At 37.1% G+C, this 27,668-nt stretch overlaps 5 protein-coding genes and 1 non-coding gene across 6 annotated transcripts; 2 read left to right on the top strand and 4 right to left on the bottom strand.

Moving 5' to 3' along the window:
• Window positions 1-1,230: 1,230 nt before the first annotated feature.
• On the bottom strand, window positions 1,231-2,279 carry LOC118058417 (mediator of RNA polymerase II transcription subunit 11). Its single transcript, XM_035071124.2, has 4 exons — window positions 2,109-2,279; window positions 1,911-2,027; window positions 1,614-1,832; window positions 1,231-1,544 (listed from the first exon to the last, which is right to left on the bottom strand). The coding sequence occupies exons 1-3, from the start codon at window positions 2,160-2,162 to the stop codon at window positions 1,614-1,616; spliced, it is 390 nt and encodes a 129-aa protein (XP_034927015.1). The 5' UTR covers window positions 2,163-2,279; the 3' UTR covers window positions 1,231-1,544.
• A 1,424-nt stretch (window positions 2,280-3,703) lies between these two features.
• Window positions 3,704-8,086, bottom strand: LOC118058419 (uncharacterized). The gene is made up of 3 exons (XM_035071125.2): window positions 7,170-8,086; window positions 4,341-4,514; window positions 3,704-4,086 (listed from the first exon to the last, which is right to left on the bottom strand). The coding sequence occupies exons 1-3, from the start codon at window positions 7,557-7,559 to the stop codon at window positions 4,015-4,017; spliced, it is 636 nt and encodes a 211-aa protein (XP_034927016.1). The 5' UTR covers window positions 7,560-8,086; the 3' UTR covers window positions 3,704-4,014.
• Window positions 8,087-8,403: 317 nt separating this feature from the next.
• LOC118058430 (small nucleolar RNA snoR109) lies at window positions 8,404-8,506 on the top strand. Its single transcript, XR_004689177.1, has one exon. It is a non-coding gene; the product is annotated as a small nucleolar RNA snoR109 (small nucleolar RNA).
• Window positions 8,507-13,357: 4,851 nt separating this feature from the next.
• LOC118058420 (uncharacterized) lies at window positions 13,358-15,163 on the bottom strand. Its single transcript, XM_035071126.2, has 2 exons — window positions 14,535-15,163; window positions 13,358-14,019 (listed from the first exon to the last, which is right to left on the bottom strand). Exons 1-2 carry the CDS (start codon window positions 14,929-14,931, stop codon window positions 13,502-13,504), a joined length of 915 nt encoding a protein of 304 aa, XP_034927017.1. The 5' UTR covers window positions 14,932-15,163; the 3' UTR covers window positions 13,358-13,501.
• Window positions 15,164-16,678: 1,515 nt separating this feature from the next.
• Window positions 16,679-19,946, top strand: LOC118058423 (alkaline ceramidase). Its single transcript, XM_035071128.2, has 3 exons — window positions 16,679-17,084; window positions 17,478-17,817; window positions 19,134-19,946. The coding sequence occupies exons 2-3, from the start codon at window positions 17,561-17,563 to the stop codon at window positions 19,645-19,647; spliced, it is 771 nt and encodes a 256-aa protein (XP_034927019.1). The 5' UTR covers window positions 16,679-17,084; window positions 17,478-17,560; the 3' UTR covers window positions 19,648-19,946.
• Window positions 19,947-21,042: 1,096 nt separating this feature from the next.
• On the bottom strand, window positions 21,043-25,547 carry LOC118058421 (phosphatidate cytidylyltransferase 2-like). Its single transcript, XM_035071127.2, is given in 11 exon segments — window positions 21,043-21,426; window positions 21,525-21,608; window positions 22,150-22,206; window positions 22,323-22,451; window positions 22,872-22,958; window positions 23,048-23,095; window positions 23,923-24,079; window positions 24,794-24,935; window positions 25,070-25,221; window positions 25,377-25,447; window positions 25,449-25,547. Coding segments are annotated over 11 exon segments (1,092 nt in total). The 5' UTR covers window positions 25,533-25,547; the 3' UTR covers window positions 21,043-21,345.
• Window positions 25,548-27,668: the final 2,121 nt, after the last annotated feature.

Genomic DNA, 27,668 nt, shown 5'->3' with positions numbered 1-27,668 from the left:
ATGGTTGCATACGAAGAAGCGACAAGGGCATGGAGCTTTTAGAGAAGAATACTCCGGTCTCATGATTGATGCCGTAGGAACTCACCGAGCTTGGAGAGACAACCTGGCTGCAACCAAAGCTGAATGCACTTGCAACAAAGGTGTCTCCATTTTTTTCTTTTTTCTCTGTTGTGTAATAGTTTGGGCTATTAGAACCCTTTTGTGGACCGAGCAAGATCCTCACTGGGTCGATGTGCCATGGTCTTCTTGCTACACACTCACTCTGCCCCGACAATGAAACCAGTCCTATGGGTTCATTCTTACCAGTTTACAATTTATCAAGGCCCCTGAGATATGTTAACTATTAAGCCTTCTAATGAAGAGAAGTACCCATTTCATTTTTTTGGTTGAGCGAGGCACCCAACTAGTGACTGCATGCATCCATACAACAAAGGCCTCAAGCAATCGAGTCTGGCTTTCTACAAGATGGGCTGGATGACTGACCTTATCAAGACGGTTTCGCACCTACATACAAAAGGGCCTTCTGATATTTCAAAATGCCATGTGAGTTTTGATGTAACGCGTGCCCTGCTCCATGAAATGGGTGTTGACACGAAAAAATGGGTACCAAAACGGGCTCACCTTGCTCCATGAAATGAATACGCAGATATAAGCAAGTTTCAGAGCTATTCTGCTGATAGAAACAAACATGTGACAGCGCAAACGTAGCTTATCTCTTGGATGGTTTACAAAACTTGTCTCACCAAATACTAGCTTTCATTTTCTTAAATCCAAACACCAACAATCTCCGGCCCATGATTTGCAGCGGCTGCAACAAGGCCATAAAGCTATTTCTTGCACAGCGATAACTGCAACCGAAAAGGTTTCATCATCCGCATTGTGATCCCCAATCTCATTTTCTTAGAACCCAAACACCAACAATCTCCAGCTAGCCCCATGATTCGCAAAAGGTTTTATCATGTGCATTGTTACCCCCCCGTGTCAGCTCAGAGCAGCTCCACACTTAACTGGAACTACATCTGAATGCAGGGGAGTCCTAAAGTCGTCAATTTGTAGTTACTACATAGAGTATTAGAGAATATTGAGAAAAGGATAGTTGAATGACAATCATCATTAGTTAATTCACACTCTTTAGCTATTTGTATAAACAAATGATTCTTATATTCAAATGGACAACCAAAAGAACCGGGAAAGACAAGGTGAGCTTGCTTGAAAAATTTAGGCAACTCGAAAAATCAATATCAGAAATGGAATAGATAAATAGATGAGTACACGCCAACAATGTATGAAAAAAGTTCATTAGTCTATCGAGGAGCTAGCACATATGTAAGATGAAAACTTACAATAAAGTGGATAGATAGATGAAGAAAATTTAAACAGGAGGTTTAGATAAGGTGGCAGTAACAAAAGAACAAGGGTGATTGTTTGACAACATTGAGACCCCACATGTGAAGTAGCTGATGATCAAGAAACAATCAGCATAGTCAAAGGCACATGCTTACAGATATTGGAAAACCCAGAAAGTAGAATCTCCTCTCCAAGACCTGCAAAATAAAGATTGCATTGAGGGAAAGAAGCAAGTAAAGGTGAGAGCCCAGGGAGATAGAGAGTACCTAGAACTCCATGGGAGAGGAAGCAGAAGAAGCAGTAGAATCATGGGCATGGTGGTATTGAGGAATGATAGTTTGGGTGATGAGATCCAATTGAGAAAGGGTGTGTTCCAATTTGCTGAGACAGATTTCATTAGAGATTCTACAAGTGTAATCACTCTTCTCGAAGGGACGATACTCACAAGCACTTTTTATTTCATTCCTCAAAGTAAACTGAATATCCTGCTCGTTACAGCAATTAAATTATAATAATTGAAAGAAAACAAATAAAAAAAAAAAAAGAGGAAGAAGGGGTTAGACCTTGATCATTTGCATGAAGTCACGGCAATGATTGTTGATGAATTCTTTTCGAGGACCTGTTGGATTTGAAAGCTCATCCATTACTCCTCCTGCTACCTCCAAAACCCTAACCACCGTCTGTTGACCCCATCCAAAACAAATAACTAATCTCTGCTAACCAGATTTCAAGTCTTCAAATCAATTAAACAAATAAATTACCTTTTCGACGTTTTGAAGGCGCTGCAGAGATGTGTTTTGCGTCTGGGAATCCATTGCTGTGTGCTCCCTTGCGATAGATAGTCCACTCCTCGCTTCTTTTTTTATGTCCTCCTTTCTCTCCCTCTTCCTCTGGTCTCTCTCTAGAAGGAGGGGCCCGCAGATTGATAAAATAGCCTGCTTTATTTATATTTATAGGAAACTCATAAACGACGTCGGCTAAGGGTATTATGTAAATGTTGTTTAATTGGTTGGGCCATGGGAAGGAAAAGGAAAAGGAAAAGGAGGAAGCGCTGATGACTGCTGTCTACTCTAGACGAGATGAAGTCGGCCGGCAGGTATGGGTAGGCCATTGAACAGGGAAGGCAAGCAATGCGGCAATATATTTCTTCTCTTCCTCTTTTCCTTTCAACATTGGAAAGATGAGAGATAAGTTGGGCAAGGCACCAGATTGCACCATTCAAGCTCCTCTCATCTCCTAGGAATAATACCATCACTTGTGTTTCGTAATTGAAAAATTGTGGCTCGTCTTTAATTTCCCACTTCCATTTCTATATCTTTTGTGATCAAATCTTGTGCTGTAAATCTTTCTATGGGAGCAACAAGCATGTTCCAAATCAGTAGAAAAATACAGGAAGCAGAGCTTGAATTCTTTAATTAATGAATCATTTTAGCTATTGTCATTAAAGATTTATAAGCACTTCTACATCTCCAGGCATGATTACTTTTCTAAGGCAGAAGCTGCGGTTGCGAAGGAATAATCATACTTTGAATCTCCTGTAATGAAGCCACTCTGCCTTCTCGCAAGGCTTTGGATGGTTTAGCTGTGATTGGTAAGGGGAAGAAGATTTCGTAGTGCTTTTTAAAGCCATGATAACCACAAGTGCTATCTGTTGGTTATTTCCTTTCGAGTGAATAATTTGCAGTTCTTGCTAGTTTGAGCAACTGTAAAATCCTACTTTGTAAATTGCTCTTCAATCGTTCAATTTTTGGTGTCCCTGGGGTCGCATAGGTTCAATCATCTTCTATCTAACATGCCTTGCCAATAATAAAAACGGGTTGAGATCATCTCCTGCCCCCTTCATGTTTTTGTAATTAAAATCGTTGAATTTAATACATCCATGAAATTAAAAGAAGAAGAAAAACAGATGAAATTAATAGAAAAAACCTCTCAACTCAACTCAACTCTTTACCACCTAACTCTTACTCTTCCCTCCCTAGTATCATTGGCTCATGCACCGATTCATCAATAACAAGAAAGAGATACTATACAGTCATGAACTAGATCTATAGCAGTAGAAATGTAATAAAGATCCACCAGTAGCTTTTCCTTAAATTTAGACCGCCTGTGCGCACATCAGTCCTGCCTGCATCAATCCAAGTTTAAACCAAGCAGCTACACGGATGAGATTCATGGTGGTTGGTCTAGAAACCAGAAACCACCAGGTTCATAGATCAATCCTAACATCACTTTCAAGTTTAGAAAAAGTATTCATTAACATTATGTTTGGAACAGAAGATTCAATCAACTATCGTTTTGCCTTTGGGCATACAAAACCACAAGTCTCAAATGACATTTCAAGAATACCAGAAAAAAAGAAGGGGGAAAATCAATTGTTCAATAATTAAAAAAATAGATGTCGTCATCTTACAAGATGCAATCAGCTCAGTACAGGTCTTCAAACGAACTAAAAGTTAATGCATTTGCCACTCACACCCTTGCCCTCAGTAACTGGCGGGCAAATAGATCATAGGGAAAATTGTCTCCGATTTCGCAACAAAATACACCATTTGGTAAAAATCCTATATGTCAATAATCTTAAGAAATGGTTCCGCAATTTATCAACACCATTCGATTTCACTCTTTTCAACTGCCCATCTCTGGACAGGTCTTTTGAATCAGTCACCATCAAGAGAGCAGGCCTAGACTCAAATCCAAAGTGCTTTCATTCAGGTCTTGTCGTACCACCTGATTACCATCCTGAGATTGAAGTGTGTTCAAGCCAAAATTAGATGGAAACTTGCGATAAGAACTTCAAATGAGAACATTCTATCACATTCCTCACACAATACTTCTGTACATTGTGGAGTAACAGCATACCGAGTATGCTTGCTTTTGGAAAGCTAAGAAGTGAATTGTGGGTGTCCAATTAGGCCATGTGGAATTTATGGACTTTTCAAACAAGACACCCTATATGGATGGTAAATTAGAAAATAAATTCATTAACCATTCACCTGATTTTCTTCCATGGGTACATCATTGATGTCAGGTTTTTCATCGGCACTGTCACTCTTAGAAACTGGCTCCGCAGCATTAGGATCAGTATCACTTGGTTTCGATTCATCGTCAAACTTTTCTGATGCCTCTTGTTCTTCAGCCTCTTTTTTCTGTCTCTCTAGCAAATCAACCTGCATAGTCAGACAGGCCAAATAACAGACAATGAGCTTAGTTAACAAGACAAAAGCAAAGTAGAATTGAAAGAAATTATAATTCATGAAAAAACAAGTGCCAAATTTATTGAAAAAACAACACCACATGGAATATAACCAAAATCAATGACTGATGAAATTTAAGATTTCATCTTCATTAGCAAAAACTGTCCAGTACACCAAAAATGTGTAACCCAAAAATTTACTTTGCACACTCGTTTGTTTTGCTCTTACAATAGAACCCAAAGTAATGCTTTAGGTACACAATCCTGTCTGTTTCCTAGACAGTTCACAATCTCCAAAAGCTCTTCCACCATAACACAATGGAAATCCATGGTCCCATACGTGAAGATCTATGAGCTTCCATAAAAAGCCCCTACCTGGAAAAGCTTTTACTATACTATTTCATTTAGCTTTAAGTCAAGTATTACAGCAGCATACTCATGTTTACACAAGGAACTAAGAAAAGATTATCACCACTGACTTGCCACCATTTGAAGGTACCAGACAGCCTCTCGTTTTTTTTTTTTTTTTTTTCAGTCAATTAAGAAAAAATTGTACCAGGAAAAAAAGTCTCCAAATCTTGCGCTCTCCAATCACAATTTCATTTCAATGTCTCTCTATCAACAGCAACTTCAATAAAATTACTGCTTGGCCCATAGTTCAACCAATCACCGAATAATTAAAAACCACTCTCCTTGTGTGCATTGAACACACCGACATGTTAATAGTGTGTGACAAATAGAATAAAAGGAAAACTATACAAGAATTTTGTCCACGCAACTGTTTCAAAATGTGTGGCAGTACCATCTTCATGCCACAATGAAGCACCATGTCTTCCAAAGCTAGATGAATGGTGACCACAGCACTTGTTTATAACTAGATGCATTGTTTTGTAACCCTAGACATATGATGTAGGACATCACTCATAGCACCCAGAGATTTTAAAGCCCGCAATGTAAGATATATAAATGTCATGTGTACATCTTGACAATCCAATAATGATCTACTGCACTCGACTTAGACTAACAAGACAGCTTTCAGGATATTGGCTTGCTATAATATTGAGTTGCAGAACAACCAAAAAACCAATGGGTAGATGTCATTAGCTTCACATTGCAATGAGAGTAGCCAGTATACAGACAGCCTCACAAAACTTTGCTACTGCCTTGTGATTTAGTAATTCTACAGCATTTCTTTCACACTGAACCCACAACAATTGTAGGCACGCTATATCATATCATTTACAAGCTTTAGTTTCTCACTTTCTCTATTCTTGAGGATAAAGAACAATTGTATTCAATAAGGACAAGCAAAGAGGCTCTAAAAATCTCTCCAATAAAGCCTTTCGTTGATTGCTACAAGGGCATTCCAATTTCTGAAGCCTCATTGAACATGAGAATAATTAGACTTATAGAGGATTTGATGCACGATAACTGTATTTTCCAAAAAACAGCATTTGCATTGCTAAATCAATAGCTCTGTCCTTATTACCATTCAAATAAATCAAGCTAAGACAGCTAACTGCCAATTAACTTTAACAAGGGCATGCGTACCAGACACATTGAACTGAAGGAAAATATCCTAAAGTTAATTGACATTTATGCTAGCAATTCGGGCCAACCCAAGTTCTAATTGAGCCACGGGTGCATCCACCGACGCCTTACTTTGAACCATCACTGAATCTCTAGTTTACCTTTTGTTTGTGCTAGTCAACCAGGCATAAGCTAGTGAAAAATGAAAACCATAGACGATTAGCATAAACACGGTTGTGTTCTCTCATTCATTTCAGCTGAACATCATTCCATGTTCTGTGTATTTGACTGATATAACTACACTGATTACCACATAACCAAACGTATTGTGCTTTACAGGTGTAAAACTCATGCAAGTTTTCTTGTACCAATTGCATCCTTGAAAGGCTTTATAGCTGTAACTACCTGTAGTGTAATTGACACTATCCAACAATGTCATTTTCCTCGTAATTAACTTAGGAAAACCTTTTGGGATCAGGGAAAACCCACGAAATGGAATATTTGTTATATTGCCAATAGAATGAGGAAGGAATCTATACCTACCCAATTACATGTCTGAAAACTCTAGAAGGTAGCCAAAAAGCAAATTAAAGTAAACTTGAAAAAGATGTCATAAAGTTAGAGTGTCTACATCACAATCTACAAATACTACCAGTGAGGCAGTCTTTCGGTACCAAGTCCACAATGTCCTAGGGTGACTGAGAATTATAGCTTTGAAATCCTACTGGACTTGCAATCTTTTTCAGTATCTAGCCCAATCCGTCCCTTGTGCAAGCCTGAATCGCCATTGGCACTTGTTATTTTAGTTCGCTTTTCTCAAATAAACATCAATGCAATCAAGAAAAACAAAAACTTTCAAAAAGCCCTCGTAAAATCCTGACAATCTAACAAAATCCGTTAAGTATTTTCTCCAGAATTCCTCTATTTGTTAGGCTAGGGTTTTACTGAGAAAACAAAAGGCACTGTTCATCCAGGATCCAGATCTAAATCAGGCAACCTAATTCCACAAAATCCCATGTAATCTTTAAAACCAAGATCCTAAAAAGAAAAAAAACAATGAATCCAATTGAACCAAAGAAAAGAAAACGAAAAACAATACCGGGATGTATTTGAATTTACGCCTGGGAGGCTCCTCGGTGACGTCGCCATTGGAGAGATTAGCATTTTCGTTAGTAGTATTAATATTATTACCGTTGAAGTGGTTAGTAGTAGAGGATGAACCGTTGGATTGAGACAAAGGGGTCCACTTGTAAAGCAATAGATGGGAGCCGTTATTACCGTTAGAAGAGCTCGAATGATTAGCGGCTGAAGAAGAAGCAGCAGCAGCATTAGTAGTAGCGTTATGGTGATGAGAGTGAAAGCTGTTGTGGTTGGATGATGGGTTGACATGGACCCATCTCTTCTTCCACTTCCTCACCGGCCCACTGAACACCGTGGCCGGCCCGTAGCGAGTGGAAGACCTCCCCAGCCGTGCCCCGACTCCTTCCATTATTACTTTCAAACCGGTGCCGGATCTACTACTAGTAGTAATCCTTCTCCTATCCTTTCCTTTCTTGTACAATTAGCCAATTGAAAAGGAAAAGGAAAAGGAAAAGGAAAATAAAATTCTCTCGTCTCTCTCTCTCTCTCTCTCTCTGCCTCCTATTATTATTTTTATTAAAACAAATGTAGAGAGAGAGGGGAATGATGGGCTTTTGAAGGTTTGGTTTTGAACGCGGTTTGGGGCTATTTATGTCTACCAGCAGTGAATGGAGAAGGATTGCGAGGGCGGTTACGTAATAAATATAAAGGTTAACTCTTTTTGGGAGCTCAAAACTTGACTCTCTCCTTACCTTTCGCTATCTCTTTTTCCCTCTAGAGGAGGGGAGGAGAGGAGAGGAGAGGTTGCTGATATTTGATCCAATTATTGGTTTCGGTGGCTACTTTGCCTTTGAAGATTCCATTAGCCATCTGGAAAGACGAAGAGGGTTTTGCTACGAAAGGAGGTGGTCCAAATGACTTTATTTTTGAATGGGCCTTTTAGTGGAAAAGGAAAACTGGTCCATCTTTGAATGGGCAGGGCAACAGCACGGAGTGATGACATAAACAAGCTTCGCCTTGAGCTTTAGATGTGCAGCTCAGATGTTTCTTCCAGCGAGAGACTCGATATAAAAGGCAGCCTGTAGCACCGGGAAGACACACCTGCCCGCTTTCACATCTTTTCTTCTCCGGTCACGGTGCTTTCATTCATTTAAGTCTTAGACTCTTATTAGTGTATTGGGATGCTTTTGGGTAAGGTACATGCACCAAGGGGAGGCACACAAAAAATGGCCTTCTCCTCGAGTTGCAAAAAGCGGCTGTGGCTATATCAAATGACATGCTAACTGGCCGGCTGTTGTGTGAGGTGGATTGTCCCATCTCCGATTGACTGATCTGCTTACCGAGCTTCTCACAATCTATTGATATTATTGTCTGTCTGTCTTTGACAGAGATATATTAGATTAGATTAGAAGGGAGAGCAGAGGGAAATGGCATACGATTTAGCCTTATCAAGAGACCCTTCACTTACATCAATCAACCAATCGTCACTTTCCAGGCTCTCTGCTTTGAATCTCCCATCAGTCTGCGTCTATCCGTGACTACAGTCTCTCTCTCTCTCTCTTCCTCCTTGCATTGCACATTTCAAAAGAACCAAAAAAGAAAGAAAAAGAAAAGAAACGAGGAGCATGTTAAAGCAGAACCGAGCAGAGAGCATCAAAGGCCAAAGGATCTTCTATTGATAGTCTGTTCTGAACTTCTTTTTTTATCTATCCCATCTCCAATCTGATCACTTTGAAAGCCATATCCCTCACCACAACACTTGTATGGTTGTATTACAAAAAGAAATTGGGTGCCCATCACCTCATAGGCTTTGACCAGTAAATTTTTTATTAAAATTTTTATTTTAAATATTTTTAAAACAAAAATGTTTGACGATTCAAGGGTGTTTGAGAGTGTGATAGCGGTTGCTTTTCAAATAACTTTTCGTACCGAAAAGCATGCAAATAATGTTTTTTTATTTTTTAAAAATTATTTTTGATATCAGCACATCAAAACGATCCAAAAAGTACAAACCGCACTCAATTTTAGCAAAAAAAAAAATTGAAATTTTCCGAAAAGCAGTTTCAACCTCAATGCCAAACACCCTAGCTATGTGAACATGGTTTGGATTTAATGTTTAGTTAAATTTACAATAATATTATATATTATATCTAAAATATTTGAACTTGATAATTAATTACATAATTATTCCATAATAATATAAGTTTGATAAAAATAACAAACTCAAGATATCTAAATTTAATATACAATTAAGTTCAAATTGTATGAACTTGACAGTCATTTAAGTTCAAAGTGCATGAATATGACAATTAACCAAATTCAAAATAACATAAATCTAACAAACATATTAGATCTAATATACCCGGACTTGATAATTAGCCAAGTCCAAAATATGTTAACCTAGCAGTCAGCTAAGTTTAAAATAATATAATGTCTGACAAATATATCAAATTCAATATACTTGAACTTTGTGGTAGCCAAATTCAAGATATATATAGACTTGGTAATTAGCCAAAATCAGAACAATGTGAATCTGGTAAATAGTGGTACCTAAAATGTCTGAACTTGATGGATAACTAGGTTCAAAGTAATGTGGGTATAGCATACATACTAGACGTAAGGTATCCAGACTCGACAGACAATTAAGTTTAAGGTGCTTGAATTTGACAGTCAGTTCAGTTCAAAATAACATGAGTTTGACAAGCATATCAGTCCCAAAGATCTTAAACATTATCAATTCTAAGGTTTTATGCTCGATTCTAGATGATCATTTACAATATAAATATTAAAGACATGATAAATTGTCTTATCTCCCAATCTAAAATAATTGTATATAGTAAAATAATGATTTCTCTATACTTATAAGTGTGAATAAGATCTTTTTAAGGGATCCTGTGCGTGCAATCTCATTAATAATATGTAAATTTTTTTTCCTTTTATTAATGTCATTGAAAGTACGAGACTTTCTGGCTTTTCTTTTTTATGGAAATAATAAGATTTAGAGAGTATAAATACAATCTGAACCATCCAAGTAAAACACACGTAAATATATTTTTTTTCTAAAACAAATATACAAAAATTTCAAAGTATTATTGAACTTAAACATAAAAAATAAACATTTTTGTCTTTGAAATATAAGATTTTTTAAAATTATTTATTGTTTTAAATTATTTAATATATTTTTTTATATAAATATTGACTTTATTATTAAATGATCTTTAAATTTCTCAGATAAAATCTGTTTTTAACAGGTATTCAAAACCTTCAAGTTTTTTGGATTAAGAAAAAATTGAAATACTTTAACATATTAATTATGTATTTTAGATTTTAAAACATCATCTTGTTTCTTATTTATCTGTCGTTTGGATCGTCTTTATTGGAAGAAAAAAAATGCAAGTATTTTCCTATAAGCGAAAGCACGCGGACAAGCTTTTACTAAAGCCCTCGGCCTTTGCCTAGTGGAAGGTTGTGGTACCATGGCAAGCAATTCTCTGAAGACAACATTAAAAAGTGGCTTTCTTTCAATCCAACCTTGCTGGCAAAATAATCTCCAACAGTCGATCGTCATTAAAAGTGAAACTGGAGCTTAATCCACCTCTTAACCTTTGCCTCCAATGCTAGCTCTCGACTTGGAAAGTATGCCACTGTCTTTGCCATAGGTGCCTAGGTGGTTATGGATCCACTCCGACTCGGTCAACTGAAACTCTTGGCCGTGCCTCTACCGCCCAACTGCGAGCTAATCAACAGCCTCCACCGAATTTCACCCTTACTGTCTGTTAACCCCTGAATATTCATCTGCTTTAGCTGGACTCCTAGCTCCCGAGGGTTGGGAAAAAGGACTGATCGAAGAAAGAAAGAGTCAAGCGATAGACAAGAGCCACAGATGTTTGCCTTTCTAACCTGCTGCTTAATTTTCACTTCCGTAACAGTTATAATTGCAGCTTACATTACCAAAAAAAAAAACCAATTGGTGTGGGAAAAACACTGTATACGCACTCACACAACACTGTTTTTCCCACTTTTGTTTACGAGTCTTTTTTTTCCCTCTACCTCAAATTTGGTGTTGAGCCGTCTAGAATCACCTCTCTGTTTTTTTTTTTTTTTTTTTTTGCCTTTTCCTTCTTTTTATTCAGAGCAGAGGGGGCTGCTCTTGAAAAATGAAACCCCTATCCCTCTTTTACTCTTCCCTTCCCTTCCCGTCCTCTTTCTGTTTGCAGGGAAGCAAAGGGAGTAGAGCCAGTAAAGGGAGCTTTAGGAAAGTGGGGGTTGTTTTTTGATGTTAGAGTCGACACGAGATTGTTGTCGATTGGTTCATCAGGGAAGGGAGGGGGAAGAAGTTGTTTACTTAGGCTCCGTTTGTTTGCAGGAAAGTGAATTCCTTTTGGAAAGTGAATTCCGGGGAAAGTGAATTCCTGGAAAGTGAATTCCGGGAAAGTATTTTCCGATGTTTGGTAGTGTTATGAAAAATGAACTGGAAAACATTTTCCAGTGTTTGGTTATGTCATGGAAAATGAGCTGGAAAATAACTTATTAATATTTTATTTTTTCTTAAGTTTATTAAAATAATGAGGAACAAATCTTACAAATTAAAAAGTTGAATGGGAATGAAATTGAAAAAAAATATATAATTTCATAAATTATCTCAAGTAAAACAAATAATAATCAAAATAATAGGGATCAAATCTAAAAAATTAAAGAAAAATGAAAAATGAAAAAATTAAAATAATAATAATCAACATTTCATAAATTATTTCAAATAAAATAAGTAACAATCAAAAGAATGAGGATCAAATTTGATAAATAAAAAATTTCAATAAAAAAATGATAAGAAAAAAGCAAATAGCAATTATAAAAATAAAGACCAAAGTTAATATAAAAATAAAATTTTAAGAGATGAAATTGAAAAATAAATATTCAAAACAAATATATATAGCAATTAAAAGTTTGAGGATCAAATTTGATATAATCAGCAAATAATGACATTTCTAAATTTTTCACAACTTCCGGAAAGTGTTTTCCCCTCAAATTTTTCAGGAAAACACTTTCCTGAAAACCAAGCCAAATTTTCCTTTTACTGGAAAGTGTTTTCCATTGACCAACTTTCCTACTGGCAAACAAACACAAGAAAGTTTGGAAAGTGCTTTCCCGGAAATCACTTTCCGGAAAACAAACATAGCTAAAAGGAAAACACTTTCCTGAAAACCAAGTCAATTTTTTTTTTTACTAAAATTGACTGGAAAGTGTTTTCCGTTGACTGGAAAGTGTTTTCCGTTGACTAGAAAGTGTTTTCCGCTGACCGGAAATTGTTTTCCGTTGACCAATTTTTCTAATGACAAACAAACACAGGAAAGTTTGGAAAATGGTTTCCCGGAAACTACTTTCCGGGAAACAAACAAGGCCTTAACATGATAGATGGTTTATACCGAGTATAAAAGAGAAGGAAGCGGAGTAAAATTGAGTTCGGTGTTGTGCCCAAATTTATTATTATTATTATTATTTTTTTTTGTTAAAATTAAGTTTTGTTTGTATTTTTTGGATTGTTTTGATGTGCTGATGTTAAAAATAATTTTTTAAAAATAAAAAAATATCATTGACATGTATTTCGGCACCGCTACCACACTGCTAAACACTTTTAAGTATGGAAAATGAGGTATTTTTTTTTTTTGTTTAAAAAAGAAGGACTATAGGGTGTTTATTCATTAAAGAGGAGGACTATAGGGTGTTTATTCATTCTTCTTATAAAGGTTAAATAGTTGAAATTTGATTGCTTACCGTGATTTTGTGTTTCAATTATTTGTTTTATTAACTAAAACTGCTTTAATTTTTTATGGGTTTTTAAATTCTGATTTTTCTTCACGTTTTCACTGAGAAAGGAAGTGCCTTTTATTTCAATTTCATCTGGGATTTTGTTTCTGACACGTCCTACACTGTTCGAGGATATAAACCATGTTAATTTCATATGGAGTGTGAAGCTCAGTTGTTTTATGTGCATATTTTCCAAATGAAATTCTTGTTCATATTATCATTATAGACAGTTGAAGCAGCAGCAGCAGTTACCAGTGTGCTTTCAAGAAGATGGAGATATCAATTTGGATGTTTTTAATACTAGCAGAACGCCAAACTTAAGTGCCTTCCTTTGTATTCATCGCTTCCTCCCTTTAAGATTCCCAAATGGGAGGTAGTTACAAAACTAAATCATCAAAAGTATAACCCAAAGAAACAAATGCTATTATTTCCTAATTATACACAGAGCTTAATTTACCCGTGGCCTTGGCCTTTGGCTGGCTAGTGGTAGCTACCTACCAAAGCAATCTTCTGGAAATTAAATTAGCAACGATCATGATCAGTTGATCACCTGTCTATGCCATTGCTTCTGAATGCAGCAGTCAAATGGCTAACTCCCGGTCCACCCTTACTCGCGAAATCACCTCTGCAGTAAAAAACTCTGACCGGCAAAGCCTCAAACCCAGTAGCTCGTTTTGCAGGATTGCCCTCGTGATCAGACTTCGATCCCGACGTTCTAGTTGACACTTCATTTAATGTTGTCCGCTTGTAATGACCAAACCACTTTGCTTGCAAGTACCCATTTCTCCTCCAAGGTGGCACGTGCATTCCCACGGCTTTCATGGATTCTCTCATGGCATTGCACATTAATCTCACAATCTGCTTAACATCCTCAGGCGTCCCAACGTACACTCGGGGAAAAGCATCAAGCAATTCAGCGTAACGACTGGTGGGACGAGCAATTTCGAACTCTCCTGCTAAAAACACCTCAACAATGTAGCGATTTCCACTAACATTCACATCCACATACTCATAATCTCCGGCTGGATGCCTCCCAAATTTCTCCCACCGTGATTTGCAAAGACCTTTACTAGGACAGATCGATTGCGAACAAAATTAGATGACAAATAAGTAACATTGCTACTACATTTTAATTTTGATTGGTCAAAATGGTTAATAAATGAAATTACCAATTCAAGATAAGTGTCGGCATCCGACATTGGAGCAAAATTGTACTTACTTACATATTCAAGTAATTCGTGCATATATATATATATATATATATATATATATGTTCATAAAAAAAAAAAAATCATATGTATGATATGAGAGAAAACAAGCAAAACAAGTTTTCTAAGCAAATTAATTAAGGCATCTTTTTTTTTTTTGTATTGCAGGTGTTTTTTTGATAGTTTTGATACGAGAAAAAACAAGTAAGATAACATCAATTTGATGTCTTTTCTCTTTGCAACAGCACAAAATGCGCGCCTTTAGCAGAAATAAGAGGTAAGAGAAAAAATGAATTGATAGAAAGACAGATCGAGAAGGAAAAACATATATTTATATGTTTGTGAATACTAGATAGGGAAAATGCACTCACCAGCATCAAAGCCGCGGTCACGTAAACGAGACATCAATCTATGCTTGAAGCTTTGGGATGATCTTTCTCCTATGAACCCTATCTCTTTGCAAATCTTTTCTCTCACGTCATCCATGATATTCAACAAATTCTCTAACCTTTCTTTGTTTTCAGAATAAGAGCAATATTCCGATGAGTCTTCAAGACGATCTCGATGACCCTTGTTGTTTTGATCTCCTCCAATACCTCCAAATTGATTCCTATATTCTGTTTCAATAAAAGAATTGACAAGATCAGCAGAACTGTTGTCGGGAGAGAAGTGCTCGCTCCCACCACTCTCGCAAAGCCTAATAACCCGAGATGCCTCGTTGAAAGCTGCAGCTACCCTCTCGAACCTCACCGGGCCAGTGTTAGCCATATTTTTCCTGGACAAGCAGTACTGCTATATACTTTTCTTGATTCTCTCCTGGCCTTTTAGTGCATGCTTTCTTGAAACCAATCTTTTGATGCTACATATGTGTGTGTGTGGAGAGTGATTTCAGTAGAAATTAAACAGAAACTTAAGGAAGAAGATGGTGTAAATCAAGATGTGGTGATACAGTGCAGTATGTGATTCAGATTAAGGGAGAGGAAGGGCGACACAAAGATGTGGATATTGTGAAGACAATTATATATATAACTGGCAGGATATGGCTAGCCTGAAGTGTGTGGGACTAGCTATGACGATGACTGTGTCCGTGTGTGTATGTGGGCTTGATTACGTTAATCTTGAAAGAATCTCTCTACTATTTAAGGTCTAGGTTCATTGTCTAATTGGCACGCACGCATTGCATGTTTTATATGTTATCTTTTACTTTTTTAATAAGAGTCCATACATAAAGAGGAGATGCATAGATAGGTATATTAAAAAAGTTAGTTTTAATATAAAAATATTTCACCTCTTTAGAATAGATTGAAGAGGTGATCTCTAAATTTAATTTTTATTTCTAATTCAATTATTAACCTTGGAAATATATAATTTTAAATGCATCAATCTGGTGTTTATCCAGATCTGTTTAACTAGATTGAAATCATATCAATATTTAATGTTTTGTTTTTATTAAGGGAGATTATTAATAATGTTTTAACGAGAATGGCAGAGATTAGAAGAAGGTGGGTTGATCAGTGATATGCATGCATGACCAATAATGCTCGAGAAGTCAAGGATTGGATTCCTCAACAAGGACTACAGCTGAGCAATTGTGATAAGTAAATTATAAATGTCAAGATCAAGGATACATGTTTTCCAGCCATGCTTTCCTTAATTTCCTATATATCTTCTTGGACGTGGAAAATAAGCTCTTCTGACAAGACAAGTGAAGTGTTCTTACGATGTCTATATGTACACACAACACATATACGTCCAAGTTCAATGAATCTAATCCACACACACACACTCTCCCTTCCTCTCAACATTCAATGAGCCAATTAATTAATTGTTTGAGACTAAACTGAGGTTTCCTAAAGTCATTTACTTTCCATCATATATATATATATATATATATTATATATATATATATAAAAGAATATTAATTAATAAATAAATACAAAGCTACGTATATTAATTTAGTAGTAGTAGTATGGTAACTTAACCAGACCGTGATCTGGAATAGATGCATTAGAGAAGAACACTAACCTTGTCCTGATTAATTATCCCATTAGAGAATCAAGAATTTGCCCGATCGATGCTTATGTTGCGAATTTTGAATGGAAAAGGAACACGTTTGTCTAATACATGCATGCATACATACATACATACATAGTTAGTTAGTTTGTCACACAACAAAACCTTTTTACGGGAGACTCTCCTCACCTATTATTTTGCATCTGGCAGTACATTTAGATGCGATTTAAAAATATATTTGGTTTGAAAAAACATTAAATAGAAAAGAAAAGAAAAAAGCTTTCGGCTTCAATTTTAATGCTCGGTGACTTCACCTTAATTTAATGGTAAATTCTGACCCAAGATGTTAGGGCAGAGAAGTGTTAAATGGGCTTGAGCTGGGGTGTTAGATTAAATGGGCTTGAGCTGGGGTGTTAAATGGGCTTGCGCTGGGGTGTTAAATGGGATGCTGCATGATATGGAGGCCCGGGAACTTGCCGACTAAAAGCTGTAAAGCATCAGCATCAAGAGAGAGAGAGAGGCCACTTTTGATTTTTGACTCGCAGAACATAGAGGGAAGAACGAACGCGTCGACTACGACGACGAAAGCAATCGAGAAAAAGTCAAAAGTAGCCTCGCTAAATTAAAAAAGAGGAAAGAGTTTAATGCTTCTCTGGTTCTTTGGATCGTGCGTGCTGCAGCTGCTGCCTTGCCTCTCGAAATGCCGAAAACAGAATCTCCTCTCCTCTCCTGCCTTCCTCCTCCTCTTCCCTGCCCCGCTTTCTTCCCCAGCTTATTAATTAATTAAGTTATTTGTCTGTTAGCTTTCATTTCAGACAGAGACGGAGACGGGGACATGTATTCTTAAGCCCACCACAGACAATCAATTTCATCACCACATCCTCTTTTTTTATTTCAACTACCTCAAGGTAAATCTTGCTTCCTTGATTCATTCATTCTTGTTAAAAGTAAATTATTACGAGGGATGGGTTGGATTGGATCTTGTCGTTGTTTTTCTTAAATCTTGATTATTTATTTACTAGGTTTGATCATCATTGGAGTTGGGCTCAACCCCAGCTCTATCTCATCTCTTCCTGTTTGTATATTACTACGAGCCCTGAGCTCCTGCCTGTTTTCTTCACCTTTGCACGGCAAAGATGCACGCTTTTTCACATTTCGAGCGCAAATTAAATGAATTTTTTACATGAACAAAACGAAAAAGAAAAACCCGCGATTGTTCGGCCGTGCTCTCGATTTCTTCATGAATAATCTTCTACATTGTTACGTTGTCTAACTGGATTTTTGGGTTGCTGAATCTGCAGATACTTGATCTATTCTGTTTACACCCTACTGAGATTAGAGAATTTGTCCAATCTTTTCAAAGTTTAAGCATACTTCAGCGAGAATGGCCGAGGGAGGAATATCGAGCTTCTGGGGTCCTGTCACGTCTACAACCGAGTGCTGTGAGAAGAATTATGCATATTCTTCTTATATTGCCGAATTCTACAACACCCTTTCTAATATACCATGCATTCTTTTGGCACTCATTGGCCTTATAAACGCATTAAGGCAGCGGTTTGAGAAGAGATTTAGTGTTCTCCACATATCTAACATGATACTTGCTATTGGAAGCATGATTTTCCACGCCACTTTGCAACATGTGTAAGCATTACTCTCTGTTTTTTTTCCCCTTCATCTTTTACACCGATGATATCTTATTCAACAATTTTTTATCTATAGATAGTTCTCTCATGTTTGCTGGTAGAACACCTGATAGCTTGATGAATGAAAATTTGAATAGAATGCATCATATGCTGGCAGTTGTGATAATTTATTCTGAATTTCCCAACTAAATAAAACTCCTTTAGTTTGAATTTTCTGTTGGTTTGCATTGGCAATGCGGTCTTTATCAGGCAGCTCAGTTACTACTCTTTTGTCTTCAAGTCACAAATAAATTGTCCTTATCACAAATCATCATCATCATCGGTAGATGGTCATTAGATTCAGTTTGAACCACTGCTCTTGCCTTTCATTTGGGATAGGTTCCTTCCTGGTTCTGTATCTATGGTGTGCTCTAAAAAGATTGATGTGAGTGATTATCATTTGTATACATAAGTAGGGTTGCTGGTGCGTAGGTTGTGGAGAAAACATTTAAATAGGCTGAGCTCGTGGAGCCATAATGGTTGTGAACTTTTGTATGACTTATCCTGTGAGAAATGTTTGTGTTACATCACAGTGCAAACTTCTTATTCTGCCCTCTGAAGGCAAGGAAATTCAAAATTGCATCGCTGCTTTCTTTCAGCGGTTATTAGAAAAGATGATATCTTTTTTCTTCAAAAAGTTGATTTAGATTCCATGTTTGTGTTATTTTCTACATCCTGGAGTCAACTCCTATCCCACCCTCGCTCATTTAAAGGCATTGAATGTTGGATGGCTCAATGCCCAAAAAGGTACATGATTAGGAATGTCAGATAAGGGAATTTTTCGGGATGTGTGAAAATCTGATCATCCTTCTTACATGGGTTACAGATATGAATAGAGTGGCACAGGGTTCATATTAGGAATTGACTTCAGGGAGCGAAAGAGAGTAGGTGGAAAGATCTGTTTTTACTTCAGCCTCAAGTCCACATGGAAGCATTTGGAAGTCATCCAACAGATAGGTTTCTCAATAGTATACATGTCTGGTTAAAAGAGTTCTGCATGCCTGAAAAGATAAAAACGGCTCAGCTTCATGATGTATTTTCTTGTACATCCACCATTGCTGCAGGCTTAAGGCAATACATTCGTATTCTTGTCGAAATACAATCCACTGACACTTAGAAATGGCACCCCTCAATCAACAAGATCTCTCTCTCTCTCTCTCTATCTCTCTCTACTTATTTAGGCTTACCTATATGGAGTGAGTATGCTGAACTTCCATGAATGTTTTTTATTGTTGAGATTCACGCTTGAAGATGATGGTTGAAATTTATTTCCAGGCAACAACAGAGTGATGAAACCCCCATGGTATGGGAAATGCTCCTATATATGTACATCCTCCACTCACCGGATTGGCATTATCGCAGTACAATGCCGACCTTCCTCTTTCTGTATGGTGCTGTTTTTGCTGCTGTCCATTCAGTGGTGCGTTTTGGAATTGGCTTCAAGGTGCATTATGCGATCCTCTGCCTCCTCTGCATCCCTCGAATGTACAAGTACTACATTTATACACAGGATGTCTCTGCTAAGCGGCTTGCAAAGATGTATGTGGCTACCCTTCTCATTGGTACTTTGTGTTGGCTTTTTGATCGTATTTTCTGCAAGGAGATATCAAGTTGGCCCATAAACCCACAAGGTCATGCTTTGTGGCATGTCTTTATGGGTTTTAATTCATACTTTGCAAACACGTTCTTGATGTTCTGCCGTGCTCAGCAACGGGGATGGTCCCCCAAAGTGGTCCATTTTATGGGCGTTCTTCCATATGTGAAGATTGAGAAACCGAAGGCTCAATAAAAGAAGTGAAACAATGAAATTATTAGTTTTTGCTCATTGTTTGAGGCACTTGGGAGTTTTGGCAGACAAGAAAGCAAGGATCATTCACTATTGTGCTCAACTAAACGGACCTGGTGGATACAAATCAAACATGAAAATCTTTCTTGTTTGAGTAGAATATGTACAATACTTGTATGCTTTGCTGGAAGTTTCAGGTTAGATTGTTTGGGTTTTGATAGCTTCCTTTTCTGTCCTAGAAACCTACAATACTGTGATGAATTTGTTTTGAACTCGTGAGAAATCATGAATTTTGGTTAAAAGAGTCTTGACTTTGCCCGTTCCTTTTGAGGGACTTGACTCGTTTCTGATTGGAAAGTTGTGAACTTAATCATGAATCACCCTGATCATTGTTCCTGTGTGATCCTTTTTCCTTCCAAGTAAAACTTCTCCTATGGCGGCACTACTGAGGTGGTTGGCGATGTGAGTTTTGATAGTGAGCTCGGTTAGAGCTGTTTTCCATTGAAGGAAAACGGGTGATTTTTTCTGCTTCCTTTGTTTGCCTTGGAGTAGGAAGAAGGCAATCCGTCAATATTTCAGCAGAAAAGCGCGAGGACGGCATGCTTTATCAATCAAACAAATAGTCTGCTGCCGACACAAGGCATTCAATATTATCTTAATTTTGGGTGGTGATGCATGGAAGACAATCATGTTTCAACTAACAAAAATGCTGAAGATTATGAAGGCCTAGCGTCTTCTTTTATTTTCTTTGTAGTTCTTATCCTCGCAATGTTTAGCTCTGCACTCGGGTAATGAAGACGGTGGTGTGGATTGTGAGATTGTGCTGTCCTCACCACGCATCTTGGAGCGCCAGAGGCAACAAAAAGTATGCTTTCCGACTACTCGGTGGCAGTCAACCAAATGTAAAAGAGTGAAAAATCATACGATGTAAAATCATGGCCTGCTCATATTATTTTCAAGGATGTTCTGAAAAGTCACAACTCGCATTAACATCATCAACTCATCAGGCATCCAAGATGTTATGGACAATTGCAATTCTGTTAACTTCATTTGAAGTGCGTTAACAGATTCATGGTGCACTGTAAATTTGACTTCAACAAAGTCGTATCTCCAGGCTTCTATGAAAGCTGCCTCAAAACACCATCAGCACCTCCTTCGTCTTGGTAGAAAAGTAGGAGCTGTCTGTTCCGCTGAGAAGAAGCAGCAGCACCAATACATTTCATTTTGTTTCCGGACGACAATTTAACACAAACCCGATAAATACTGTCTAAACCAGCCCAAATGAATGGATATCATATACATATTATTTACATACATATACATGTGTGATTATTTATATTCTTTAAATATATATTATTTTATTTTATAAGAAATAATAAATAGTACTCAAGCAATGAATACCCAAAAAAATACCCTATCAGGTATTAAATATCTAAAATTCTTACCTGATAAGTAATGAATAGGATATAAATATAGTGAAAACTCGACCCCTTAATATCCGTTGCCATCCCTAAGTGTTACTGCATAATAATCTGCTAAAACTATACAGAGTGCATGTCCTAAAGAATGTGTCCACCGGAAATAGGAAAGATGACACCATATACAAACATTTCTTCCTTTCAGTGCAAGGCCACCTTGTACGAAACATGCTGGCAGGAGTTAAAGCATGCTATGGATGCAGGCTATGCAAATCTAATGATGTCAAGTCGGCCTTCCTCGGATCAATTCCGCAAGCCTCGTGTACAGAGTATACTGCTCCTCGTATGGGAGGCTTCTCAGTATCTAAAACACAGTAACACAGTGCACACAGATATTCATTGATCTACAAGAACATATACAGAAATATGAACCAATAATATGAACAACTTTTAGAAGTTCACCTGTTCCATGAGCATATCAACAGAGACGCTTTGAGGTACAACAAATGATTGATGATAGATGTATGCAAACACGGCCATCACCATCTATACCAAAGTATCAAATTAATCAGATAAGAAAACATGTGTGGCTGTGGCATGTATGGCACACCAACACTGAACTTAAAGTACACTCTATTGATTTACATGTTTTATTTTCTGCCTCGATAGATAAACAAAAAGTAGAGAACAGGCATCTACTCTTCAATAAACTTACAACACCTTGAATTTTGCAGTTCTTGGTTGAGAAGTGATCTCTGCTATTTAGTATCTCTCTGTTTATGGAAAAAGTACAACTTTTGGTCTAAATCAAGGTTCCAAGTAATCATATCCCATGAGTATATCCATATATTATCAGATCAAATGATTTTTAAATATGAAGACGATGTACATGGATGCATGGCTCCATAGAATCAGTAGCCATTTATATGTTGTTAAAGCTGCTACAATTATGCAGCAAGCAAACTAATGTTGTTTTTTTGGGCATTGCTAGTCAATTGTTCAATGAGTGTAACATGGAGGGTGAGAAGAGCTCCCAGATAAACAAACTACCATTTGTATAAACAATTAAAACTTCATTATATCTTACCTGGCAATCCATTCTATCTGTAATTCCTCCATGACCAGGAATACTATCGCCAAAATCCTGTTGCAAATGAAAGATAACAAGTTAGAAGATTACATAAACATCTGCAATGCCTGTCACGCACCGCAACATCATTTTCCCCCTCAATTCTGGAGCCAAAAAGAACAAGAGCACACCTTTACTTTAAAAGCTCTTTTAAAGCCACTTGCAAAAAAGCCTCCGAAAGGTGCTATTATTGATGCAAACAAACCAAGACATAGAGCGTGCCATTGAACAGGTAGAATGGAGATCTCCTTCCAGGGGAACTATATAAGAACAAGAACATATTATATACATAAACACAGTCCAGTAACTTCCAAATTTCTTCCTAAAACTGCTTTTGATATGCTGAAATGGATGAACAAAATTAGCATTCAAAACCGTTGATAGCTAAATTAGTGGTCACGGTTTATAGTGGAGGAATTATCAGGTAACAGATCTAAGGCTCTAGGACAAGGTAATCGCATCAATTTTCAGAAAGAAAAACACAATAACAAGATAACATGTAAAAAGTTTTGGTCAGAACAAAATAAGATGCTAGATGCATTCCTATTCAAGGCCCAAGTTCAGCACGGTTCAAGCTGCACCAAGAATGGATCAATATTTTTGAGGTTGATTGCCTCAGGTGTATGATAAGTCCATAGCTCAAAACTATCTGAGGCCTAATTGAATGTCAGCTTACTCACCCATTGAGGAATCCATCCAGGTAGAGTGAAATACTCTGGCTTAAACAAAGGCCCAGGATCACATTGCAGCCAACCAGTTGATAAATCCTGCAAAGCCACAAGTTTCTTTTACAGTGAACAACACACCTATTAGGCTATTATGCAGTAATAACTTACATTTGGTCAAAACAATTTACCTTCCTTGGACATGTTTGCCACTGAAAACGCCCCATGATGTTTGCGAGCTGCATAAACAACCATAGAATCAGTTAAGAGTCCAAGAATATTTATGAGGTGATGAGCATGGCCACGACAATTTTAACAGCAAAAAGGAAATAAAAAAATAAAACGTGATCATTTCCCCAATAATTGTTAGTTAAAAATAGCAACAAGGAATGGTCTCTTCTATTTACAATTAAAGGCATCATTTATTGTAGCACACTTGATTCAATGACAAATTCTGACAAAGGCAGCCTTGAGGTTACAATATGGGCAATTGGATGCCAGAGGTTTGATCCATTAGGCAGCATTTGTCCATTAATTTTGACTTTTCAAGGGAGGGTGGGACACAGTGTCAGATTTCTGTTATTACAATTTTCGAAAAATAAAAATTGACTAAAAATTCGAAAAAAAAAGGTTCGAACAATAAAACTTATTAGTTTTTTTTTTTTTTGCTAATATTTTATTTATTTACCGCTGGAATTTTTTATTTTCCAATTTGTTTTGCTGATTTTATATTTATTTAATGCATTCAAAAATCAATACAATAGAAAAATGTCAATAAACCTGGTAAACTTTGAGATACAAATTATGGACATCATAAAATCACCTGAATAAAAATTGGGAAAGCTCCAGATTTGAAATAAACAGAATAAGCATAACTAAAGGAGTCATATGTGACTATGATGGTTGCAACCCTCAATAATTCAGATAAAATAAAAGCACAAGATGATCCAGAGAGCATAGCCACATCCATCTATAACTCTTGTATATCCTCACAGAAAAATGTGATTAGAATTAATTTTATTCCCAAAAAGTTGTCCAGCAAAAAGGAAGGCGAAACCATACTCACCACAAATGCAGAGATCATAGTTGTGATAGATGCTCCAATGAATCCCTCCCAAGTTTTCTTTGGAGATAACTTGATCAGAGGGGTTTTTCCAAAGAAGAAACCACATATATAAGCAAAAATGTCATTGATGACAATAAGGGTTGCTGGAAGAAGAAACCTACATTGCACAAAGAAAATCTATGCATGAGCACCAAAAAATCAAAAACACGATGCAGACAAATTTTGAACAAAATCAAAAAGCAATCAGTAACATAAGATAAAGAATAGCATATGAGATCAAATGGTACACAAACATGCTTAAATTGGCAACTGTGGATTGTCATTAGTGTTTACCATATGTTTGAAAACTAAGCTTGTTAAACACACACAATAAAGAAGATTTTTGTACCACAAAAAACAAATATGAAACAAAACATGAAAAATGAAAGGACCAAATAACAGCAGATGACTTCATGACGCCATAATCCACATGCTCTCATTGACTAAAACAGCTTTTCCATGGACAAGGTTTTCGTTTAGTATCCGGAATTCATTGTCCTTTATATGTGTCATTGAACTTATTAACAAGGATCACCATATAGCTCTTTATCCCTTCTTTTCCCGCCCTAGGACATGAAACAATTGGATTTTTAGTTCTGAAAGGATTCCATAATTCTGCCCTCTAGGTATTCAGCAAACAGAAGTTCCAAACTCATTCAAATGAGCAATGGAAAAGCCAGACATTGTTAAAATAGGTTGGAAAGGATTTCATCAGACATTGGGAGAATAAAGTGACAGGGATCATGCCACAAAAATGGAAACAAGATGCATGCCAATATAACCAAATGAGGAAGCTAAAAAGGCTCTTCCAGTCAGAGTTTTAAAAAATTACCAGAAAATTCCTTCAAAAATATTGGCTACAGTGAAAGATGACTGTGTAAACACCACAATTAGAATCATATGTGTCCAAGCATACTGGCCGAATTGATACTTGTACATCTTCTTCTTCAGTGTAAGAATGAACCACATAAAACCTGAGTTGATTTTACAGGTTATAATATCAATGCCAGAAGAATGCCAAGAACAAACTGCCGCTGCAAAGGGAACAAATTTGCAATGCCAGGAATAGGCTCTTACATAAAGCACAAATGTAACATATATGACAAACCTGCAATGTACAAGGAATAGCAGATAACCATGTGATACTTGATTAGGCTGATCACTAGCTGATACAGGGATTTCCCTGAGGTTACAGTGTTGTAAAGACGTTGATTGAGTATGCGGCCATACACAAATAGCATAGCAGTGAAGAAGAAGTGCCTGACACAGGAAAAGGAGAAACAGGCAAACCTGTGTGAGACATGTAATAGATAGCATCTAAAAGTAAACTAGGATTGTAATGCAACTTAATCATGAGAAAATAACAGCATAAAAAACGCAATTTTTAACTTGAAAATAAAATTTAGTCTGCCTACCAGTTTAATAGTCTAAATCCTGGAAGTTGCCTTTCTTCATTTGCTTTCCTAAGTAAATTGAAGAGCTCTTTTTGCCATATAGATTTGGATGACAACCACCATGGCAGTGATATAGAGATGTCCCATATAGACAACAAATGCAAAGCTCCCAATCATCCAAATTGTGGATTTGAGCACGGATCCACATTGACTTGTATTTGTTCTGATCATTAACAAGCAAAACGGCCACCATTTTCTTTACTAGCGTCTCCAACAGCCTAAGAGACCAAACAGAAGATTCATTATAGAAATCCATGTTTTTCATTTTTTTTTTAAAGGAAACCACACTAGCTATCCAGCACATCTATGTTGTTTATAAGCAGTCCTCTAAATAAACAAAAATATATCAAACTTGGAGCAACGAACCTCACTGGAACGCTTACGATGCCGGAGCCTAGCAGTAGGCGTTGATGGTGCACCGGTGTTGTTATTATCCTTGTGCATAACTGATTCACTTTTACCCAATCAAAAACTAGAAAACCGCATGCATATGCAGTGTGCAAGAAACCGTCACCTAACCATCCATCAAATTTGCACATTAAAAATTGTTAGAAACCGCAGTTAATTCTGAAGTTGTGTTTTCGCACCAATCAAACATATGCTGCAGTATGCAATCAAAAAGCACCACAATCGTTGTATTGAGTAAAACATTAAAAAGTGTTATTTTTGAAGCATAACAGCCAGTTATAACTAGAATATAAAAAAAAAATTATAATTATCAATCAATTACTAATCAGAAATACACTCTGAAAAAGAGGCAAATAACTAGCTTATTTGTAGTACATAGAGAAAGCTTTCTCGCATCAGATTTGCATTTGCATAACCTAACCTAATCGGATTAAATGATATAATTGACGATTTTTGCAAAAACAAATTCCTCTATTGGTTTACTCACTCAGAGCTAAATCGGTTAATTTACCCATTAATTAAACTTAAAAATCAAGACAAAAAAAGAGAGATTCTCGGTTAAATCCATATCAGAAGTGTTGCTACTACTACTATTATTATTGAGAGAGAGAGAGAGAGAGAGAGGAATTGAACAAAAACTGAAGCTAAGGGATCTATACATCGTAAAAAAGAAGAAGAAGAAGAAGAACATGCAGACGAAATGAAGGAGGAAAGGGATTTGAAAGCACCTGTAATTAGGAGTTGCAGGCCGCAACAGTGACGATAGGCAGAGACAGAGAGAATGTTTCAATTTCAATGATGATAACACCAATAATGAAGCAAAGATGAGAGCATAGAGAATTTGAGAATAAAAGGAAGGGAAGGCAGGCAAGCAAAGCAAAGGAGCGGTAAGATAGGCAGGGAGAAGTCGTGTCGTTAAGAGTTACAAACTTTCAGGAAAGGACTGCTTACAAACGACACTACTACACTAGAATTCTTCTTCCCCTTTTTTGTGTTTTTTTTTTTTTTCGAGAATAAAATAAAAAAGATTCGGCCTTGGAAATTTCAACGAACACGCGCTAGTGTACTCTCCTCTCCTCTTCTCCAAAGGGGGCGGGCGTTAGATTCACGCTTTAGTCTCCTTGTTTACACGTGGATGATTCTTGGACCTTCCACGCGATATTATTGATGCCTTGTCTTTCCAATTTAAAAAGTAATCCCTGCTTGTTCAATTATTGGGTTTAGGGGCCGTTTGGTGTTAAGAGGGGGGCAGGCCTTGCCTGTTTTGAACATGTCTTGTTATTTTCATCTTGGGCCTTTGCTCCCGTATTGTATCGTACTGTACTAAGAGAAAACACGCGGCCCAGTGTGCTGTCCATGAACATCAACTGAAGGCGGCAGCAGGACCACCACTGAGCTGAAGCAAAAGGTGGTCCGTTTATTTCATTGGTCCAATCCAAAACTTCGCTGCTCTTGGCACCGCAGTAGAGAGAGGAGATCAAGAAAGCGTTGATGATGATGAACAAAGAGCCACGGGGGAGGAGGCCATGACGTGAGGGACATTTATGGATCCACACACGTCATGGGTCCTCCTAGTAGTGGTATCAGTAATTAATAGCAAGGATGATCGGATCAGGATGACTATTGACTATTCAATTTGATGAACAGAAGAAAAGAAGCGTACATGCATGTATGCGGGGAGGAGTATGAGCTGTGAAGACTCTCTAGCTACCAGTCCACTCATCGTCAATACACAGTAGCAGTAATTTTCATCTTTCCGCCATTAATTCCAGTTAAGGAACTCCAGGAGGCTGGGGGGAATCTTCCCAACTGCATGTCTGTAACATCACGCAACGCAATCCATCT

This window comes from Populus alba, chromosome 4 (assembly GCF_005239225.2).
Source record: "Populus alba chromosome 4, ASM523922v2, whole genome shotgun sequence".
In the NCBI taxonomy this organism is placed as follows: Eukaryota; Viridiplantae; Streptophyta; class Magnoliopsida; order Malpighiales; family Salicaceae; genus Populus; species Populus alba.
The sequence above is the reverse complement of the archived record's forward strand: the minus strand, read 5'-3'. Positions and strand labels throughout refer to the sequence as shown.

What these genes read in the sequence shown, in the direction of transcription:
- LOC118058417 (XM_035071124.2), bottom strand. Translation starts at nt 2,162, where the DNA reads ATGGATTCCCAGACGCAAAACACATCTCTGCAGCGCCTTCAAAACGTC. An exon ending in GCCTTCAAAACGTCGAAAAG is followed by an intron (nt 2,028 to 2,108) that starts GTAATTTATTTG and finishes TGGGGTCAACAG; the next exon opens with ACGGTGGTTAGGGTTTTGGA. An exon ending in ACTTCATGCAAATGATCAAG is followed by an intron (nt 1,833 to 1,910) that starts GTCTAACCCCTT and finishes TGTAACGAGCAG; the next exon opens with GATATTCAGTTTACTTTGAG.
- LOC118058419 (XM_035071125.2), bottom strand. Translation starts at nt 7,559, where the DNA reads ATGGAAGGAGTCGGGGCACGGCTGGGGAGGTCTTCCACTCGCTACGGG. An exon ending in GTAAATTCAAATACATCCCG is followed by an intron (nt 4,515 to 7,169) that starts GTATTGTTTTTC and finishes CTGACTATGCAG; the next exon opens with GTTGATTTGCTAGAGAGACA. An exon ending in TACCCATGGAAGAAAATCAG is followed by an intron (nt 4,087 to 4,340) that starts GTGAATGGTTAA and finishes CTTCAATCTCAG; the next exon opens with GATGGTAATCAGGTGGTACG.
- LOC118058420 (XM_035071126.2), bottom strand. Translation starts at nt 14,931, where the DNA reads ATGGCTAACACTGGCCCGGTGAGGTTCGAGAGGGTAGCTGCAGCTTTC. An exon ending in TGACCGCGGCTTTGATGCTG is followed by an intron (nt 14,020 to 14,534) that starts GTGAGTGCATTT and finishes GTCCTAGTAAAG; the next exon opens with GTCTTTGCAAATCACGGTGG.
- LOC118058423 (XM_035071128.2), top strand. Translation starts at nt 17,561, where the DNA reads ATGGCCGAGGGAGGAATATCGAGCTTCTGGGGTCCTGTCACGTCTACA. An exon ending in CACGCCACTTTGCAACATGT is followed by an intron (nt 17,818 to 19,133) that starts GTAAGCATTACT and finishes ATTTATTTCCAG; the next exon opens with GCAACAACAGAGTGATGAAA.